This window comes from Larus michahellis, chromosome 19, assembly GCF_964199755.1.
Source record: "Larus michahellis chromosome 19, bLarMic1.1, whole genome shotgun sequence".
NCBI classification, from domain to species: Eukaryota; Metazoa; Chordata; class Aves; order Charadriiformes; family Laridae; genus Larus; species Larus michahellis.
In genome coordinates, this window is record NC_133914.1 from 1993610 (window position 1) to 2014849 (window position 21240).

The 21240-nt window shown below is 43.5% G+C and overlaps 1 protein-coding gene across 1 annotated transcript in view; it reads left to right on the forward strand.

Moving 5' to 3' along the window:
* The first annotated feature begins 4804 nt into the window (after positions 1–4804).
* Positions 4805–21240, forward strand: part of AGO3 (argonaute RISC catalytic component 3) — a 28036-nt gene continuing 11600 nt past the window's right edge. Inside the window, exons 1-6 of the mRNA XM_074563369.1 lie at positions 4805–4967; positions 13252–13423; positions 15512–15632; positions 16190–16398; positions 17597–17733; positions 20331–20465. Of these exons, the coding sequence (XP_074419470.1) occupies positions 4949–4967; positions 13252–13423; positions 15512–15632; positions 16190–16398; positions 17597–17733; positions 20331–20465 (793 nt within the window). The 5' untranslated portion in view covers positions 4805–4948. The remainder of the gene's footprint in view (positions 4968–13251; positions 13424–15511; positions 15633–16189; positions 16399–17596; positions 17734–20330; positions 20466–21240) is intronic.

Consider the following 21240-nt stretch of genomic DNA (forward strand, 5'->3'; position numbering starts at 1 on the left):
GGCAGTTTATTTGGGTTTTTTTAAATACAAGTGTGCACGGTGCTTCCTTCAGGAGAGAAAATGACGCGCACGCTCTTACCAAGCTCTTAAAGGGAAGAGCTCTGTTATCATTTCACTGCCAAACGTGAATGTGTTTCCGAGGCAGATCACCACGAGCGCTGCCCCTTGCCAGGACGCGTGGATAGAAGCACACCTTTTTTTGTTTTGTACTTTCTGACGTTTAAACTTGCCTTGCCTTCATGAAAACCACACTGGTCATGTTGGCCCGTTGATCTGTCCTGCCACCGGGAATTCACTCTACCCGTTTTCTTTTTGGGCAACGTGTTTGTGAAAAATGAAGACATCAATATGCTATGCAAACTTAAGTGCTGAGCCCACTGATGTCACGTTTTGTGAAGATCCTACGTTTAGCACAGTCCTGTTTTTCCTCAAGACTACAGTATTTGGTTCATATTCTCCTTTGCACCTTGTGTCAACCTCCACTGCTGTATATCCGCAAGGTGACGGGGAGGAGACCCGGAACTAGTCGTGGTCAGTAGGGTAGGGAACTCAGAGGAAGGCTTTAAGAGAGCAGGGAATGCATCAACACTAAGTGTCAACATGAGAAGCCTACATTCCTATACACAAGTGCCTGCATCGTGACACAAATTCAGCACCTCTCCATCTCACCCTCAGAACTCTGGCTTGTGCTCATGGGAAGCGAAATGCTCTCAGGGGGGCTGCACCCGCTCACCTTGCGTTAGAAAGCCCCTCGCTGAGAATAAGGTCGGGGGTAAGGTCAAGGTTCTCTCTGCAAATCAGTTTGTTCACCAGCATTACAACAGAAAGCACCTGGCTGCTGCTCTGCAGCGAGGGGCAAAGGTATTTTGGTTTCTAGTTTTTATTTTAGTGTTTTAGTTGGGTCTAGAATTCTGAAATGTCTTTTAGTAGCTGTGGCATAGCACGTGCCATTTTTAACCATTTGAAAAGAGATAGTTGTGGGCATTTACAGAAACAGCTTGTTGCTCTGTAACAATTTTTTTTAACCTTGAGACTTGAAATGTAAAATGGACCTTTAAGATTTGCACTCATTTGTAAGGTGGCTGTTCATAGAAAACTATGAATGAAGACTTGCTGATGTAGCACCTACTTTTAACAGCAATTTTAACTACACAAAAGCTTCACAGCTTCTGAAACTCTCAGCTGTTGACTTGCAGATCGTGTTCTGCCCTTATTTCAACTTCTGCGTTGGGTTTTCATGGTTTTGAATAAATAAAAAAGCCAAACTCAGTAGCTGCTGTGCCCTTTAAACCCTATTTCCATTTTGAAGAAATTTAGAAGGGGTTTGAGTTACCCGCATGTTTTCTATAATGGACTATGCACTGTACCTTCGATGCAGCTCCAGCATTCAGCATTTCTACCCTTTTCTTGTCCGAGATGCAAACGAATAACTGCATGTTGAGGTGCTGTGCATTTTGCTACCCGTAGCAGATAGGCGTTACCCCCGATACATATCAGGATTTGTAGTTAGCCACAGCCCCCACACGGACATCCCCAGTGGCTCCCCAGTCTCTGCCTTCTCCACGGGCACGTGTTCCTTCTGCAGCTGGAAACACGGCCGGGTGCACGCAGTTTTGTGGGAAGAGGAGTGACTTCCATTTACCTGTCAGTTGTTGAATGCTGTTTGTTTCTCTTGTCTCATACCTGAGCGTGACGGGGGGCGAGAGGGCAGAGCACCCTCTGCCCAGCGGTGGTGGGGGTGCTCTAGTGTCCCAAACCTATGACCTGATGTCTAGTGTCAAAAAGCCCAAGCATTCAACGTTGCCTCGCGGAAGGTTTTCTTCTTGGAAAATTAGCGTGAAATAAAAAGAATGTGATTGTTTCAGGAAGGGAAGCCAGACAGCAGGACAGCAATAAACAAGTGAAATTCATATCTTGCCTGAGTGATTTGCACTTCAATAGTTGTGAAAGAAAATGTACGGGACTCCAGTGCTTTTGTGTTTGATTTCTAGCCCCTTTCGTACCTCCTTTATACGAGCAAGTGTTGAACTGTACATAGGGTGTTTTCAAGACACTCTCTTTGGGTTATTTTTCTTGTGGTTTTTTTTTTTGTTTTTGCTTTAGCTTGAACTCTGTATGGTCCATTTGTTAAATAGACGTGAACAGTTGATGTACAGTGCTTACTAAACAAGCAGCAGCACAAAACTTATTTTATTAAGAAAATATGGCTTATATTTTAAAGGTTGAGTATCAGTTTTTTTTTGTATGCGTGGAATTAAGACTGAGAAAGAGTAACAAAATCCTTGGATTAGGCCAAAAGAAAATACTGTAAGATCATAACCACCTCTTTATTAAAGAAAATGGTATGATTAAAGAGCTCCAGAACATTGTATTTATATTTGATTTGATTTGATTTGATTGCCTTTGTGGATTTTTTTATTTTTCTTTGCCTTGGTCCTGATTTTTGCTTGCAACTTTGACTTTGCAGTCCCAAGTGTCTGTTACCCTGTAACTGTTGGCAGAAGACCTAAATAAAAGCAATGTGAATATGTTGGGGTGACACTCCTGCGTCAGATTGCGTGGGGAAGGGGCGGCGCAGTCCTGGCCGCTCGCTTGAGAGGGGCTCGGGGAGAAATGGCGAAATGCCGACCAGCGCGGAATTGCATCACAGAATCACAGAATCCTCTTCATGGTTGGAAAGGGCCCTTAAGATCATCGAGTCCGACCAAACAACCTACAATTTCTGCCACTAGAGCAGATACTGTGGAGGATCCAAACCCCCTCACTTTCCAGATTTCAATTTAATGAAACACTGAAATGAACAAATCGATGCCTAAAACTTCTTGGAATATGGTAGCCAATTCTGCTTTTTATTAGTGTCACCCATCTGAGAACTGACGGGTTCATTTGAGCTCCTTGGCTTATTAGATGTCAGCGTACAGCAAAATACGCTGCTTCTCCAGCTGCCTTATGTGGGGCTAGCAAAGGCCACTGGCTCCAAGGTGCTTTAAGGACAGATTTCGGACTCCTTTTGGATCGGGGTTAAACTCGATCCTCTGCGTTTCTGTGCTGCGTGTCACGTTTTATATTTCCCAGCTTTGGAATTCCTTGAACGTCCTACGGCTCATGGTTGTGTCTTAGGGCCCAGCCCTGGGGGTTGTTTGCCATCCTCAGACTTCTTCAGATCTGCTTGTGCTTTAAGTTGCAAACGTGTATTGACATACCTTTAGACGATGAATTATTTAGCAGTTGAGCTGTAACTGCGGGTTTTTGAATAGTGCTAAGCAGTTTTAAGGAAGTGCTTGCTAATGGCATGCACGTACTCGTTAGCTAATTTACTTGACCTGTAGCATGCAGAATCTGAACTGAGCATCTGTGCAGATTCTGCACACATCCTCCTGCCGTTTCTAATGTTATAGCACCTTTTCTTTAAATCCTACTGTATAATAGAAATCTTTTGCAGTTTCCAGGGCACTATGCCTTGTGGGTCTGGGTCTGAAGTCCTGGAAAACAGGTCGGGCTCCTTGGTTTCGAATGCGAGATGGGCATTTGAGCCCTGGCCCTCGGTTCTGGTTACCTTGTCCGCAGCTGTGGGAGCAGAGGTGCTCGCACACCTCTAACGTCTGTGCATTTTGCAGAGGTCTCCCTTCCTCCGCCGTATCTGCTTGATCTTGGTGATCACGTTTCCCCTTCCCTCTCAGGCTGTCAGTTAAGGAAATATTCTAATAGTTTACTTTTAATTTGCATGGGTTTAGAGTCCTTACTGTGTAGCTTGCCTGATAACTAAATTTACACTCTTTAAGACTAATTTAGCTGGCAGTCTCCAGGATTCTTAATAATGATTCTGAAATCTGGATTAAGAATCTCCTTTTCTGCTGGCCCAAAATTCCAGTTCTTCACTACCTCCCTGGCTGTTTGGCTGGGGAAGTGCCCCTCACAACCAGGAAAGGTGACATCATTTCTTCTTATCGACTAGCAGGCTCAAACCTGCTTGGACAACTCTCACTGTACTGTTCTTACCAAAAAATGGTCTTTTGGGGAAGAGGAAGTAAGAGATAAAGGTGCCACTGCCCGGCCCAGCTGAGCCCGGTATCTCTGAGTCGCTTCCCCACGTGCACAGAGCTGCTTTGCTCCTTTCACCTTCTGCTGCTTTGTGACAATTTGGGCACCACATCTCTAACAAAGTGGTAGCAAAGACCGTTAAAAACACCGCCAAAACCTGAGAAAAGGGCAGACATACGCTCTAAGTTTATGCCGTCGTACGTGACGGCTGCAGCGTGCTCGGGAGGCTGGGGGAGGGAGACCACAGGGCAGCTGCGGGCTGAGGCGGCTGAAAATCCTGAAGTAACGGGAAACCCGGGCCCTGTGACCCCCGCGGGCGCCCGCCTTCGGCCCCTCCGGTGGGGACGGGCCCGGTGTCCGGCCGCGGGGCCGGCTCACGGCCGGCCCCATCCCTCCCGCCCAGCCCCGCTCCGCGGGAGCTACCGCTGACTGACGGGCCCGGGCCCCGGCCCGGCCCGGCCCAGCCCCGCCGCCGCTCCCGCCGCCCGCTCCGTTGCCCAGCGACCACACCGGCCACTTCCGGTCCCGCCTCAGTCCCGCGCGCTCACCCGCCCGGAAGCCACGCCCCCGGAAAGGGCGCGCGGCCCGGCGTGCGGGGGTGGGACTTCCGGCGGTTGGGGCGCGCTTGCGGCGGGGCCAGAGCGGCAGCGCGAGCCGGGGCTGCGGGCGGCCACGCAACTTCCGTCCGGGGGGGGGGGGGTGTCTCCGGTTGCCGCGCGCCGCCGCCTCAGGGGCTGGGCCGCGCTGGGCCGGGCCGGGCGCTGCGGGCGGCCGAGGCGACGCGCCGGGCCGCGGCCTGCGGGGGAGCGGGGCGAACCGGGCCGCCGCCCAACCCAGCCCAGCGCAGCCCCGAGCCCGGCCGAGCGGCGGAGCCCGCAGCCCCGAGCGGCTGCGCCCAGCTCCATGAATGGAAATCGGCAGCGCAGGTGAGCGCGGGCGGCGGCGGTGGGGCGGCCTGGCGGGGCTGGGCCCTGCGGATCGTTTTGGGGCCGGGGGCGGTTTGGTCCTACCCCGGGCCCCGCTGCCCGGCCAGAGCGGGGGCTCTCCCGGTTCCCGCCCTGGCGGAGCGGCCTGTGCCGGCGGGAGCGGCGGGGAGGCCGTGCGGGTTGGTCTGGCGGGTCAAGCGGGCGGGAGGGGGTCTGCCCCGCCGGCCGGGCGGGAGGAGCCCTTGCAGTGCGTCTCCGGTAACCGGGGAAAGCTGGGCACCGCGTCCTGCGCCGCTGCCGGTTCTCTGTGCCAAAAACGGTAGGGAATTAACTTATTGTATTTTATAACGAGCGTTCCCAGGCAGCGGCGGTAGGCCAGCTTGCATAATCTTGTAACTGTGATGGTGACTCTCAGATGCCACCTCGGAAACTGAACCGTCACCGTCGGCACAGGCAGTTACCGGTAACTGCTCGTTTCAGCATCTTCTCTTGGGTAAATACGAGCTGCATACCGTTGTGCAGCTACTTGCGGGTGCTGGAACTTTAAGGCTGATCATACCTTCGGGAGTGAGTGCTGCTGCACCGCGACAAACCGTATGGTTTTGCCTTCAGTCGTTTGACCCTTTCCCATGGGAAGCAGATGCCCAGTATTTGTAACCTGGGTGTTTGTGGGGTATTTTGAGAGTTGGAGAAGGAACTTCTGCTTCAGTTTATGGAAATAATTTGTCTTCAAGCTTGACAGAAAAGTGGAAGGAGAGTTCAGGTTTGGGCAGTGTTTGGTCGGCAGCTTGTGTCATAGCTGGATGGCAAAGGGAATGTTAAAGCCACTTGGAATTCCGTTTCTGTCACTTCAGGATGTGCCACAGCTACTGAAAACATGAGGCTGAAAGTGTCAATGCAAAACATGTGTTTTCATCATGTGTAGATAGATGCTTTTGTAACTTACATGGAGATTTAAGATAACGATGGATTTGGATGGAAAAACTTGGCACCTAAGCTATGTCCTTGCTTAATGAGGTATATGATGGGGTTGAAACCATTTTAGGAAGATGCTGGATTTTAGCAATCTGATGGAATTAAGATGGTGTGCTCGTATACTGTGTATGTTAACTTTAACTATAACTTGGTACAGTTCTGTTTGTCTCATGGTAAATAGGTGGATGTCTCCTTCCATGTCTGCTGTGTAACGAGGGGAGCGTTAGGCATGATGTTAACATTCCGAGTTTGAGGGGACCTTCTGGCCATCAGGCACCAGAACTGGTACAGGAGGGCACAAACAGCAGCAAATGAGGGTTAAAGTTCTGTTATAAAAGGGAGAAGGACATTGAGTTGTGCTTCCTTTTCTGTCTGTGAAGGGAAAATATAGGTTAGAATAAGCAGAGTCTCACCATAAAGTGGGGACACAAAGACGGGATCGTGAGTATACCTGGAGTAAAGGATGGAAGCATGAAGCAGTGCTGTAGGTGGCTTCCTGTTTGTGGGACAGGGTTAGCCTGTGAAATCTAGCAACTATGCCTCTTCTGGTCCAAATAATGCGAACATAGTTTAAAGCAGAAGGATGTGAAGCTGTCTGTTCAGGGTGCAGGTAGTGGTGAAATCAAGGAAACCAAGGAATAGCAGTAAAATGCTCCCTGTAAAAAAGGTGAAGCAAAGTAAAAGCAGGTCTTGGTGAAAGATCGAATTCGGTGTCGCACCAGCAGAGCGTTAAGTAAACTTCCAAAAGGCAGGTATGTTAAAACAGTGCTGCCAAGGAACTGAGGGTGCTCTGTGGTGTAATTGAGTCAAATCGGACTGCTGTGTATGTCTTCACGTGTGTTTCATAAATTGTTCCTTCAGAGTTCACAGCTTTTTGTGTTAAGTGTCAAATTGCTGTTTCTTGACTCCAGTATAGTATGTTTTTAATGAAGCACTGCAGACACCTTTGATCTTCTTTTCGCTTTTCTAGACAAACTTTGGGCAGATAAGATTCTGAGAATTTACTTTTTTCTTCCCATGTTAAGAGCAGTGATTTGGGAGCCCCATTAAAAGTTACGTTTTTGTGGGTGGGGTAGAGGAGGGAAGGGAAATGAATCCTAAGTGCCTTCAAAAGTTACTCTATTCCAGAACACATGTGGTGGAGTTACAGTGGCAGCTCTCTCTGGAGCTGCAGTGGAAGCTCCTCATAGCTGTACTTCCTTAGCAGTAAAGGTGTCAGGGTATTTATTCGGCTAACTTACAATAGAAATTGAAAGAAATGACAGGAATATACAGTTTATGTGCCTTTCGACACATCTGGTATGTGTTAAACACTAATCGAACCACAGCCTCCCACCGTATGCGGCTCCAGCTGAGTCCCGCAGTGGAGCCAGCCTGCCATTGACGCCGTGCCGTCTTGCTGGATACTCTGAAAATTCAGCTGATACGGTCCTAAGACTTGTCTTGAATTTGGAGCGAGAAGTCGCAGCAAGCAGGGTGACTTGCCAGCTGATCACAGCTATTTGATAACTGAAGGGATTTTTTTCTCTCGTTAGACTAGACCGTATAACCAAACTGTCATGCAAAGCACTTACCTCTGCATTAAAGAAAAGGTTAGAGTTGGACACAAGTCAGTTTTGTTGTTAATGTTCGTCAGTCGTAGTTTCTTATTACTTCGTGCTCTAGTGCATTTTTCTGAAAACAGTGACATTCATCATGAATTTATTGCTTCTTTCAGTTTTGTTCACATGCAAAACTTGTTAGGATGTGAAGTACATTTCAGTATTACATTTAAAAAACTTCAATTTAGTAACTGTTAAAACTGTATTTTATTCTGTGAGTGGCTTCCTGGTAGCGTGGTTTGAGGTTGAGTAATATGACCGTGTGTCTCAGACCTTACTGCTCTGCTCTTAGATATTTTTCAGACAATAAATTGGAAAAGGGGGAATTGCTTGCATCTTAAATTTGAAACCTCAGTGGCAGGTAGATGGATGTCATGTTTTGCTCTCTCCCTAATGGCAATTCAAAGTTAGTGAGTAAGGGGGAAGAATTATGTCGTTTTCAAAACGGTAAATACGAAACCAGGAAAATAAAAATGAGTGCATCAAGAATTACGTACTTGATTATAAACTGGGATATCTTTTTGTGTGTAAACGCAAGTACATGTGCGTAAAGATTTCTTTCGGTGGCAAATCGTGGTATATCTGCACAGTGATAACGGACCGTCCTGTTCTCCGGCAGTACCTTCAAGGGAAGAGCATTGTTGTGTTACTGTGAGTTTCTGTGTTCTCTTCTGGAGCAGTTAGGTATTAACCTTACAATGTGCATATAAGCTGCTTTTTTTTAAGCTTAAAGTTCTTTATGATTATATTTTTGTAATGGTTCAGAAGCATTTATTACCTTGCAAATGCTTCCAAAACACTTCACTGTATGTTCTGTAAATTTGTTAGGATAGAACAAGTCAGGACACCAGTATTTACTTGTGCAGTTGGCTGTCACTGAGCGTGGCATCAAAATGTTGGCTTTTGATGAGTTCTAACATGACTTATTATCTGCAACCTTAAAAAAAAAAAAAAGCCTAAATTACAAGTAGGAATGTTTAGAAAACGTGGATTGCATTACTCATAAATAATGTAATGCCACCAGCGAGGCTGCAGCTACGGAAATAAGGCAATTCCTGATTTCTGGCATAAGTAAGGAGCTCAATTATTGAAACCAACATTTAAATATAATCTTCCCTATCTAGTTTTTTAATCTAGAATTAACTTATTTTTCAATAGTGATAGGATTTTCTTTGAGCTCCACAGGCTGGGCCTCTGAGTCCAAGCAGAGACCAGGGGCCCTCTGAAAGGGAGTCTTTTTTCCCCCCCTCTCCGTCCTCTCCCTGCTCCAGGGAGAGCTGCTCCCCTCAGCTGAGATCGGGACAAATCTGCCTTGTGTTACTGAGCCAGAGCTTAAATAATATTTTACCTGTTAAGTCCTCTATCGTGTTTTTAAGGCTGTTCAATCACCCATTCAATTAGAGATTTGGAACTGTTTTCTAAACAAAAATAAAACTACTAGGTGATCGTCTGTTAATATTTTCTGGTTTTATAATGCTGAAGCCCACAGTAGGAAAGAGGGTAATTTTTTTGCTGGAAGCTTGGTACTGATGTCCCTTTCTGTAAGGAAAGGATCATGTAAGGAAATCTCTATTGTCTGTTAGCATCTTACTAGAAATCAGTATTTTCGTTCACGCTGTAAAACTGTTTTGCATGCCAAAAGCTTCAGTTTAGTTTGTTGAAAGAATTTGCAGGTTTCTGTGCTTTTGCTTTTTCTGCTCAGGCTTTATTGCGATTAGGGCTTTGCTTGGTTGCTAGGTAGGCTCAAGCCTGTGCTTTGGATGCGGGCCAGGTGTGTTCTATACTGCTGGCTGTATTGCCGTAGAAATTACAGACAGGTTTTGCTGTGTTTAACCTTTACTCTAACATCTATAACTTCGCAGAAGAAAAGATTGTGATTCAGGGCTCATTTAAATCATGAGAGGGACTTCCATGTTGGTCTGGAATATGATCTGACTTGAATGGGAATTTTCAAATTGTGGCTCTGAATAATGACAACTGCAAATTTCCGCTCTTTTCAAGTTCTGTTGGAGTAGATGGTTCTGTTGGTGGAGGTGCCACACTTGAAATTAATTTCTTTGTCCATGTATTTTTAATGTTACGCCAAACCTTAGCTCTTTGAAAAAGTAGTATTGGTATGAGGTTTTTCTTCAGAATGTATTTTATAAACAATACACTTATTCTGTTTTAGCAATTTTTTTTTTTTGTAAGTTTTGAAACGTTAGTTTCCTCATTAGGCCTTCTAAAAGTGACAATTCCTTTTTCATCTTTTTTTTTGGGGGGGGGGGGGGTTCTTGAAACATTGGGTTAAATATAAGCAAAGCTCTTCAAAATCTTGTCCCTCTCTGCTGGTGACGGGACGTAGGTTGCCTGTCCCCAGCCTGGCACCGCTGGCGTCCCCACAACGCCCATGTGGGAAATGCCGCTGTAAATCCCCTGTGAGACATAGCGGGTGCGAGACACCAACTTCTGATGGTGGCGGGGAGCAAACCACCGTCTCTGCTGCTGGTGAACAGAGTAAACGGAGCTTTCCTGGTTTAGTATTCAATTTTTGTAGGCACATTGCAAGGGCTTTGGCTCCTACTTGTCTATTGAGCATTCACCTGGGAGAAAAAAGTCTTCCCACATTGCTGAAGGATGGTCATAAATAATGACTTCAGCAATGCTGTGATTGGTAATTTATAAATTGATATACCTTTAGGTCCTGAAGAGGTATTTTTTTTTCCTAGCTTGTGTTATTACTGATTTAAATGCTTAGTTAAAATTTTCTCTGCAGACTTTTCCTGTATGTTTCCTAATGAGTAACTGCACATTCAGGAGGTTCGAAGCGATTTAGTGGCGGATCTCTTATCTTCTTGAAATGTACTCCCTTGCTGTAGAAAAGCCTTCCAGGAATCTGTCTGTAGCGCCAGTTTTAGTTCCTGTCTGTGTGTTCATTGTTCTGCTGGGGACTTTACTTAACTGGTTTTATGAATTGGGTGCTATTCTGGCATGCTAAACAGTCTTGGTTTATGGGGTTTTTGGCTTTTTAAGAGTATATGAGTATATCTGCATATCTGGTGCCCTAATGGCAGAGTTGTAATAGTTTCTTAAACGCAAGTTTCTCCTCTTGAAAATCCCTTGTGTACAACTGGGCAGTACAGAGCTGCTGTTCTGGGGGCACTGGGAGACCAGTACCTGCCGTCTGCCGTGGGGCCAGGCTGTGTGGCAGCAGGGCTTCTGCAAGGATTTCTGAAACTCTCACGACTTCAGTTTTGCAATGGTTAAATAACAGGGAGGAATTGGTCTGCCACTCACAGTCATCCTGTGCTATTTAGACTACTTTTAGTGTTTTTGGTTGGTGTGTTTATTTCCATGAGCTTGACACAGGACTTAGGCATGAGGCTGCGTGAGTCACGGATGTGATACGGGAGCAGGAGCTGTCCTCAGAGAGTCGCTTGTTATTTATGTTCTATTGGGTTTTGAGTCACAGGTTTGAAGCCAGTGACACAGACTTTCACAACGTGCAATCTGGCAACTTAGTGTATTTTGAAAGCAGGATATTCCGAGTGGGTGCTAGCATATTTGGACAGTGATAGCAGAACTGAGTTACAACACGCTCCTGTTCTTAAGTTAACGTGCCCAAGGGAGCATGTGTATCACAAAATGACAGCAAAATAGCTGAATTTTAAAAATTATTCCTGAAGAGTGTGTAGGACCTGCACTTCTTATTCAGCTATTGGTCACTTCTGTTTGCCAAAGTGGTAATTGGCAAAATTCCTGTTTGCCAAATTCTGGGTTCTACTTTCTTGAAGAGTGAGCTGTTTCCTGAGGAGCCGTGCGTGGTGCCGCGAACAAGGGAGGCGAAGGAGCCTTTGTCAAACAGCCGGGAGGTTCTCGGTTTGTTCACCACTGTTGTCCGGAGCGCGGAGGCTGGGGACACGCTTGTGTGCTTGGCTTTGGGCAGAGCATCTCTCTTCTGAGTCGGGACTCTGGAGCGCACCCTGCCTCGCTTAGTAACTTAAGAGCAGCATTTCTTACAGGGCAGACCAGACTGTAGCAAGCTTTTTAACGTTATCTTTATTTCGGCAGTTTTGTCAGCATTTCCTACGGATATGAACTAAATATAAACGATGACATGTATGTCTTTGTAATATTAAAATAGTCTATTGAGTCATTTATGCCACTCAGATGTTTAGTAGTAACTTTTGCATATGCTTGTATTCTGAAAATATATCTGGAGTAAATTGTAGACCTGCTTTTACTCGTGTGACGGTATTAAAATGAAGAAAAAGTTGAAGAGAACAGATGCTTGGAACAAGTTTTGCATAAGCATAGTCTGTGAGGGTGTTTTAAAGGATGCTGCTTGGTTTATGTTTTTGTTTTATCTTATGGCTGGAAGCCAAGCCTGCTCAGAACTTTTTGGTAGGTTTCTGGGTAGAGCCAGACAAATGTTACAGTGGAACTTCGCTTTGATGTTCACCTAGTCTCAGTACACAGTTTTCTTCAAGATATTGTGAGGTTTTTTTCCAGGAACGGTGGAGATTAATCAAAAGGCAAATAAGACATTTTTACCAGCACTTGACATTTTAATTCTTCTATGAAAATGAGTGGGCTGGAATTGCTGTCTGCGTCACTGAGTGGGAGGAGAGGGGAGAACCTTTAACTAACTTAATCAAAAGCTCTGTAAATCATGACATTTGTTCCATGAGTAATTTTTTAAAACTCAGGCTACAAAGCATGTTGGTTTTGTTGTTGTTTCTTGATTGGAAAGAGGTAATTTTTAAGTGGAAATACCAGTAGAAATTCTTGAAAGTGGGCTGTGTTTACTAGTGTGTTTGGTTTTGTAAGGTGTGAGTAACCCAGATGTTCAGCTGAGGATTCCCATCTGAATGGTGCAAAGTAAATTAAATAGATAACCAGATGAGGATATAATGTATATTACTAAACAGGAGTTTTTAACTGACTTTCAAAATACCCATCTCTTATTGCAGACTTTGGTTTCTCTGAGCAGCAATGGGTGTTCTCTAACATATAAGTAATCAAGAGTTTTACAATCCTGTGTCTTAATCTGAGTCTTTCCTCTTCTGGTCAATCGGCTTTATCGGTGCAGTTAGATGGGAGGTAACGGTTTTCTCTTCATCTATTTTCAGCCAGCAAAGTTCAAGAATAATCTGTCTTCCAAGACTAAGCTAATAATGGTAATGAAATTAAGAGTTTATTGCAAAAAAAATTACTTTCATATTTTTGTATTTTCGGACAACTTTGTTATTACTAGGGTGTTCAGAAAAGACTTGTAAAATATTTTGTGTTTTGAAGGCAGACGGACTTTCCACAGTAGTAAAGTGTGGCAAGGAAAAGCACACTTCTTTGTTTGTTTTGGAAATGTCCTGATTTTCTTCACGCTAACCACAGAAGCTGAAACTCATCAGTAAGGGAACAGTCTAGGTGTGGGTGGAGGAAAAACAGGGAAGTGTTCGTTTGGAAGTTAATAGGTTAGTGTGCTGTTCGTGTGCTGTGTGGCACAGCCGATGTTCCCTGGTCCCTGCCTGCTCCTCCTGAGCCTTGGCCTAAGACTTGAAAAGGGGGTACAGTCGTGCCTCTCAGTGGGAGAGGAGTATGTGTATACCTGCAAATGCGCGGACCCTTAAATATTTTTAAACTGCTGCAATATAAGCAAGTGGTGCTTTTGCAGCACAGCCTGTCTGTTGTGCTTATCTTCTAATGGGTGATCTTTTTTTGCTTCGCAGGACCCGTCGGGGCACAGCCCCTGCTCATGGTGCCCAGGCGTCCTGGCTATGGCACCATGGGCAAACCCATTAAACTGCTGGCCAACTGCTTCCAAGTTGAAATCCCAAAGATTGATGTCTACCTCTATGAGGTGGATATCAAACCAGATAAGTGTCCTCGGAGGGTGAACAGGTAAGAAGGTGAAATTTGTCTTTTAAATTATACTGATACTGACATTTTTAAGCAACAGAGGAACCTACTGAAGTAAATATAATCTCTGTGTAGCTTAAAATCTGAGCATTATGCTGTGGAGACCTGTGTGCAAGTTCTTACAAACATCTGTGAGATGGGTACAGCGCCTTTTCCAGCTTCTCTTCGGTTTGGTTATGACCAGATGCTATGAAGTGGGCTGACCTTTAGTGGCTAAACCTTGTGAATTTTGGGAGCCAGAGAAGCCCCCCCAGGAGTAGTAGTTAATTGAAAACCTGACATTAGAGCTGTAATCATTCTTGCTTTTTAAAGATTACAACATTTCATATTTCCTGTATTTCTTCTCTGCATTGAATAATTTTTTTAGTAGGAGTTACATGTTAGTCTCTTGTGAAATCTGTTTCATCAGTTATAGTTTAGGGTAGCTGAAAAAGCAATTTTTTCTTCTTTCATCTGCAACTCTGGCTTTTTGAGTTTAACCAACAAAATATTGCTATTTAAAAATACTGCTACTTTACCAGCTTTCATGTGTGTGAAAATGTGGCAGATGTTAGTTAAAAACTGCAAGAGCTTGTATAAACAAGCCCAATAAAAGGATATAGTATCTGCTGGATAAATAACTTTGGATAGCGTGCCGTGAATTACGCAAATAAGAATGGCTTCCGTTAGCCTAAATTGAAATCAGGATGCTGAAATACCTGCTTTGGAGAATTTTCCTTAGAAATATATTGCCCCTTTCTGTTGCATGCTGTGACAGTTATTTCTAAGAAGTCAGTGGATTTACGTAGATTCAGCTATTCTCAAATAGTTTCTGAGTAACATCCTGTCTGCATGCTTGTATTTGGAATAAATGGGGTTTTTAGTTCCTGAATGGTTGCTGGATAGACGGGAGCAATGTGCCGGTGCGGAGCGGGGGTGTCAGATAAGATGGACTGGGGCAGGCGCACAACTGAGGAGACATTTTGAAGTTGCTTAAGTGTATTGACGTGCTTTTAGCCAGTGAAAGAACTTGGATTCAGAGAGTTTAGTAACATAAGTACTGTGAAATGGAGAATTTTTCTTCCCTTTCCCCAAGTCCCAGCTGAAAGGTGAAAGTGCTGCTACTAATTTGGCTTGAAGAGGAAGTCAATATTTATTGTCTTCCTGAAGTACCTCAGGTTAATGTTGCCAGGTCAGGAAATGGTATGCTAGTAGACTTCTGCTTTGTGAGAATGCTAGTTCGCATATGCTTAAGAAAAGTGTTTAATTTTTGTAGAATAAGGGAGTTAACATTGTATCAAGTAAGATACAGTTGTGCCACTGAAACGCAAAGAATCCCCAAAGAATTCCAATCCTGAGGGGACGTTTCAGTTAGAGGTATTGCAAAAGTCTCTTTGGACCTGACCTATCTACTACTTGTATCAAGAAGCCTTTTTTTATATAATATAAAAACTATATGGGGTTTTTTCAAGTGCGATTTCAGTGCTTGTATCAGGTTACTGTTTTCTTTATTGTCATCAACTCCTAATTTTGGGAGGCTCCGCCTGCAAATTTGATCAGGCTTTTACTTGATTTTGTTGTAAAACCTCAGATTATTAAGGACTTAAAGCTATGACCTTTTTGTTAAGGTACCTCATCTTTATATACAACGTAGACAGAAATCAAATCTCTTGTTTATTGAAGAGCAGATGAATGCTACTAGGTAGACAGTGCAGTTACCTTCTGCTTCAGGAACTGCCTTTCAGCTGTGAGTTTGTGTTAGTTTTTCATGATACCAGCTTGTGGCTTTTTCCAAGGTGAGCGTGTCCTTGTTTTCTATAATAAAGGTTATACAAAGGCCTCAGTCATTTCTAGGACTTTCTGAAATTATTTCAGTAACAGTGTTTTCCAGGATTTGAGCATTTGCGTTGATTATGATTTCATTCTTTAGCGTCTGTCTATTATTTTCATCGAAGTATGTGAAGCACCTTTTTGGAATATCAGTGGGTGTTCTGGAATTCACTGGAGTAATAAAACACAGGGAGCGTGGGAGCCAGTGCCAGTCTGATGCTTCTCTGAAAACATCTTCAATGTCATTATCAACATTTCTAGGGAGGTGGTGGACTCAATGGTGCAGCATTTTAAAGTGACAATATTTGGGGACCGAAGACCGGTTTATGATGGGAAAAGAAGCCTCTATACGGCCAATCCGCTTCCTGTGGCCACCACTGGGGTAAGATAACTGGGAAAAAAAGATACTTGTAACAGCTTCTTAGGAAAGAAAAAGAAACAAGCCCAACTTCTAATACTGCTGAGTTCAGAAAAAATAAAAGTATCTGTATTGAAACGGAGTTCTAATGTATTTTCTGCAAATCCTGATGTATGTAAATGTACATGTAATCGCTCCATTCAGCACCTCCCCTAGAATTTAGTAGCCTCTTTCTACAGCAGTATCTATTAAATACTCAGTTTTACAGACTGTAATACATTATCTTATGACGAAGTACTATTAAAAAAACAAATGACAGTTTCTCTGGAATTAAGAGTTTTCTGATTCAAGGTAATAAAAAGTTACGTGATCCTCTTCTGCTTGGTGAGGACCCAGTTCCATTTATTTTGTGCATTTGATAATGTACTCTTATCAAATGTGCTGTGTCCTAAATATCTGAGGTTTTGAGTCTCTGGGCCAGTTATGGGAGGGAGGAGTGAAAACTCTGGTAAGGCCACCAGACTTGAGATTAAACAGCTGCTTTTCAAAAAATGTTATTACTTTTTTCCTCCCTCACCCAGGTGGATTTGGATGTGACATTACCGGGAGAAGGTGGAAAAGATCGTCCCTTCAAAGTGTCAATAAAGTTTGTTTCTCGGGTGAGCTGGCACTTGCTGCATGAAGTTTTGACAGGAAGAACCTTGCCTGAGCCTCTGGAACTAGACAAACCCATCAGCACTAACCCTGTCCATGCTGTCGATGTGGTGCTACGACACCTGCCCTCCATGAAGTAGGTTCACTGTCTTCCCGCAGTCTGTCTTTGCCTGAAGTACCCTCCCGGGGAGGCCTTCACCCCTCTTTCTTCACAGGTGAAAAGAAAAAGCGATGGTTCCCCTCGTGCAGCACAGCTGGTTAGCTGAACTGGGGAGACTGACGCTAATTGTGTAGAAGTATCTGTTTCTGTAGACATTTAAACTCCAGGTGATGTATTTGTTTGAAAAGATCAAGAAACAGGAGACACTTACAATAGACCTTACTTGAAATACTGAGAGGTTATAGTATGCTGTAGCACTGCTTTCATGTTTTCTGCTCAAGTTGAGCCAAGCATCGTGCTCTTGATGGCAGTGACTGTCTGAAAGCATGAGTCTTTTCAATTCCTTGATGGAATTGGATATACCCATCAACGGTGCATGCTTCCTGTGTTTTAAAGACGCAGTTGAGACTAGATGCCTCTCCTAACAAAGTGTCTTATTCTTCATCTCAGAACCCGTAAACATTAGTGAAGGCCAAATTAATTTTGCTTTATTTGGTCAACGAAAGTTACTTCTGAAGTCTGATTGCTGGTGTTAGACAGCTTTGCACTGGTGTTTTTCCTTGGGTATAACTGACCCTTTAAAAAAAAAAAAAGACTTATGGTCATTTATGGAAGCCAGTGCTTCTGAGGTGCCTGGATCCTAAGGAAACATGAAAGATGTTAACCTCTGTACTAATGTCTGACCATCACAAATGTGAGGAGTTGTGCAGGTTCCTGAACAGCTGTTTTCTACCTGAGAGAGACTCATTAGTTTCTCTAGTTCTCTGTTTCCACCAAAGCTATTACTTCTCTCAGTGTACATTGTATTCAAATGTTCCCTAGTTAAACATGTAGAATGATACTTGAGGGTCAGTGCTGGTGTACAGAATCTGCTGTGATGGAGATTATATTTTCTTGAAGTGGAAGATCAGGAAGGGGAAGTTAACTTAGTTCTTGATTTGTGAAAACTGAAAGTGGTTGGGCGTTGCTAAAACTGGTAAGTCTTGTGTCTAAGTTTAAAATCCCTCTAATGGGAACAGCAGCATTCCGTGTTTATTGTTTAAATTTGGTTCTAGGCACAAAATTTCCAAAAAAGAAAAATAATGCTTTGTGTTATAATCTTTATTATAGATGTGTTTTTTTTTTTTTAATTTGGAAAGCAATAGCATAAACGTGTGGTCATCTCTTTCACTAGGTACACCCCTGTGGGCCGCTCCTTTTTCTCAGCTCCGGAAGGCTACGATCACCCCTTGGGCGGGGGTAGAGAGGTCTGGTTTGGGTTCCATCAGTCTGTTCGGCCTGCCATGTGGAAGATGATGCTCAATATTGATGGTGAGTTGGGATTCAGGGTTAAGAATAAAGATAATGACAAAGATGTCTGTAAGAATAAAAATGACCTTGCCATTCGGTCATTGTACTGCCACGTGCTTGCATTTGTGGTACCACGTTTCTGTGTGGTGATAACTTCTGGTGCCATCTGTGCAGAGGGATTTAGTAACCAGAAGCTATCTTGTACTCTGATTTCTTAATTCATACTGTAAATAATAAAGAGTTAAAGTAGCTTGGGGTATTTTGCTAGAATTTGTATCAAAATAAGAAAACTTTCAAACTTTAATTGCTTTATAGGTAAGGGAGTTTCACCTGAAAAATACTTGCATCTCATTACTCAGTTTGAAGATTTAGTAGTTGTCTTTTGTAATATCCTCATGAAACACAACATTAACTGGGAAGTCAGTCTGCTGGTAACAGTAGGAGATTGTAATAACAAAGTGTACATATGCATACATTGCCTTCCTGTTCAGCCAGTTCAGACCAGACCTATGCAGCAAAGGCTCACTAGAAATCCTAGTCTTTTTCTCTGGATTTGTCATCACGTTAGTGTTACGGCAGAAATTTACCTGCTATATTAAAAATAATTCCTATATAGGAAGGAAAAGTCTAGCATAGCTAGTTTTCCTACTTAATTTTCTGTATTGGTACATCCACAGTAGTACAGGCAAATTGCTTAAGATGTGTCTCTGTGCAGCTGCCCACAGTAGGTGTTGTTCAGCACTTCCAAGAAAACTCTGTAAAATGTATCACAAACACTTTAGTGAATAGGGCTAATTGAGATGGGCTTTCTTATGCAAAATCAGATCTGCTTTGCACCACTTTATTAAGCCCCAGATGAATGCATCTGAGATCAACTGGTGCCTGTGTCAGACTCCTCGGTGCTGTTAAGCGCTTCGGGTCTATTTAGTTGTTAAGCTGCTATTGAAAAATGTCAGTGTTTGAGATGCAGGTGCTACCTAAAGTTTTCTCTAATTCGCATTCTGTTCTCTGTTTGAAATGCTTTGCAAAACCAAGGTAAACAGTCTGTCTCTTTTGCACTAGGTTAAGCACTCTCCCTCAGGTTGTGCTTAGTATCTCTCTTGGAGCATAATAAAATGTTGCAGATGATACTGAGTTTTCAGCATGAAAATTTGCAAGTCCACGTGTTCTGCTTTACCTAAATTGTGGATGATACTCGTGTTGACTTCAGATGGGCTGGTTCTTGTGAAATTGCCTTTCAAACAGCAGCCATGGTGTAGCTATTGTTTGAAAAATAGATGAAAAAATCTTACCAGTCTGAGAAGTAACCGATATTAGTATTTATATGATAGGTACTGAGATAACTACAGTTCAGGTAGGACAAGAGTGTTAATTTACACCAATTTATGATGTACTATGCTGTTACTTTCTGTGAAGCACATTTTCTCATCAGCACGAGAAGATGTAGTAGTAACTCTTGCAGTAGAAATTTTTCTGTCCTTTCTGTGAGTGAGAAACTTCAGAACTTTGTAAGCTCTGGTTTACGGGGCAATCAGTTTATGGTGTGGTTTGAGGCTGTGCAGATTCCGTTCAAATCCCATCGCTTGATTTTGGTTCAGTTGTTTAACTTGTTGGGGGTGCTCTGCAAAGCCTGTTTCTCCGTGCCTGTGTTGCAGCGGGAGCCGGCACAGTGGCCATGGGGGCGTCGCTCCCTGTGTTCGTTCAGGCAGCGCTGTCGGAGGTGTTGGCCCCCGTGCGTCACGCCAAGCTGGCAGCCTACTGACGTGACGCATGTCTGAAGAATGTTTCATTGTATTAGCGCAGAGATGTGGTGGGTTCGGTACATGAGATCTGGAAAGCTAATAAAGTGCTTGTCAAGTATTTCTTTTCCGTTGTTGCTATTTAAAGTCTTTAATGTATGGAGTAGCTTGCTTGTGTTTGAGCTATATCTAGTGCCACCTCACCGCTCTTACTAAAAGGTATGTTTCAAGTGCTTGGAACTTCATCAAGCAGATTGTTTATGGTCTTCCATGGAATGAGTCAGCCGGCCTGTTTAAAAAGTGTATTGTCACTTAATGTGATTGTGTTATTAGTTATGCAGGGAGAGTGAGAGATTTTAGTGATGAAGGGTTGCACTCACCACTACACTCACGTGATTTCTGTATAGTCAACACAGTGCTCATGTTTCTACCAATTAGTCTTTCAGTAATTAAGCAGATTATTCAATATGCAATATGATTTTGTTAATGATACAATCTTAGCTTTTTGTGTTAAATGTCTTCAGTAGAGAGATGTTAATACTGTCTCTGCTCGCAGCTCCATACAGAGTCAGGAGAGAATGTCTGTCTGGGACGTTACAGCTCTCTAGAAATAAATGTTATCTGGGGAAAAACCCTTTCAAAACCCTGAAATGCGAAGCAGTTGCAGGATGACTGTGCTGGAGACTGATGTGTCACTGTGGGCCCTACATGGCTTCTGTACACATAGTTGTTACAAGGCTTGCAAATCTGTTTTTAAAAATGTGTGCTGCACAATATTTGCTTGAGGGTTACGTGGAATTTTAGAAAGCATTAATTTACGTATTGCTCTACAACATTCTGACTTGGCTTTTTTTACACTTAATATTTTGCTCTTTTTAGTTTCTGCCACTGCCTTCTACAAAGCACAACCTGTAATTCAATTTATGTGTGAAGTTCTTGACATTCATAATATTGATGAACAACCAAGACCTCTGACTGATTCTCATCGGGTAAAATTCACCAAAGAGATAAAGGGTAAGTAGAAATGTTTCTGTTCTGTCCCAGGTAACACAATCAAGCTAATTTTGAGGGACTTGTTTTAACTGGAAGCCTCCTGGTTAGTGTGCATCAGAAGGGCCCTGGAACTGCCAAGAGAACGGCAGTGTGTCCTGTTTGTAGTTCTAGTCCCAAAGGAAACAGTGCAGATCTAGAAATTAAAGATGAAAAATGAGGTATGTTCCCAGTGGCTTAAAGAAGGAAAGAGAAAGCGTGTTGTTTATTTCCTGGAGAGAGGTAAGTGGCTGCTGCCTTTCTGGCTGGCTAACCTTTTGTGAGCGAGGGTCACTGAGGCCATAGTGGTGCTGTGCTGTGGGTCTCCCACTGTTTAGATGCTGAGGCAAAGTGAAAATTGATTTCAAAGCTAACATAATTGATTCTTTGAAAGTATGCTGTTGCTGTGACTTCTAATAACTGATTGCCTTATGGAAAAACGAGTACCACTTGCTGACTTGCAGCTGAAGGTCAAATTCCATTCCAAAGGAATTGCATAAGCTGCTGGTTTGGGTAGTTTCACTCCATATGTGCTACTTTGCTTTGCGTTTTCCCATATCCTTTCATTCCAGTGTAATTTGCAGAGACAGCAGTCTTGAAAGAGCTTGGCTCTTTGAAGTGCTGCCCTTAAACACTTGTGTTACTTGATGCAAGTTTAAACTCTATTGAAATGCTGGGCGAAAAAAAGGGAATTTGAACTGTATTCATAAACTGATGTGTTTGTAGAATAGTCATTAGTGGAAAAAAAAGTAAAGGAATT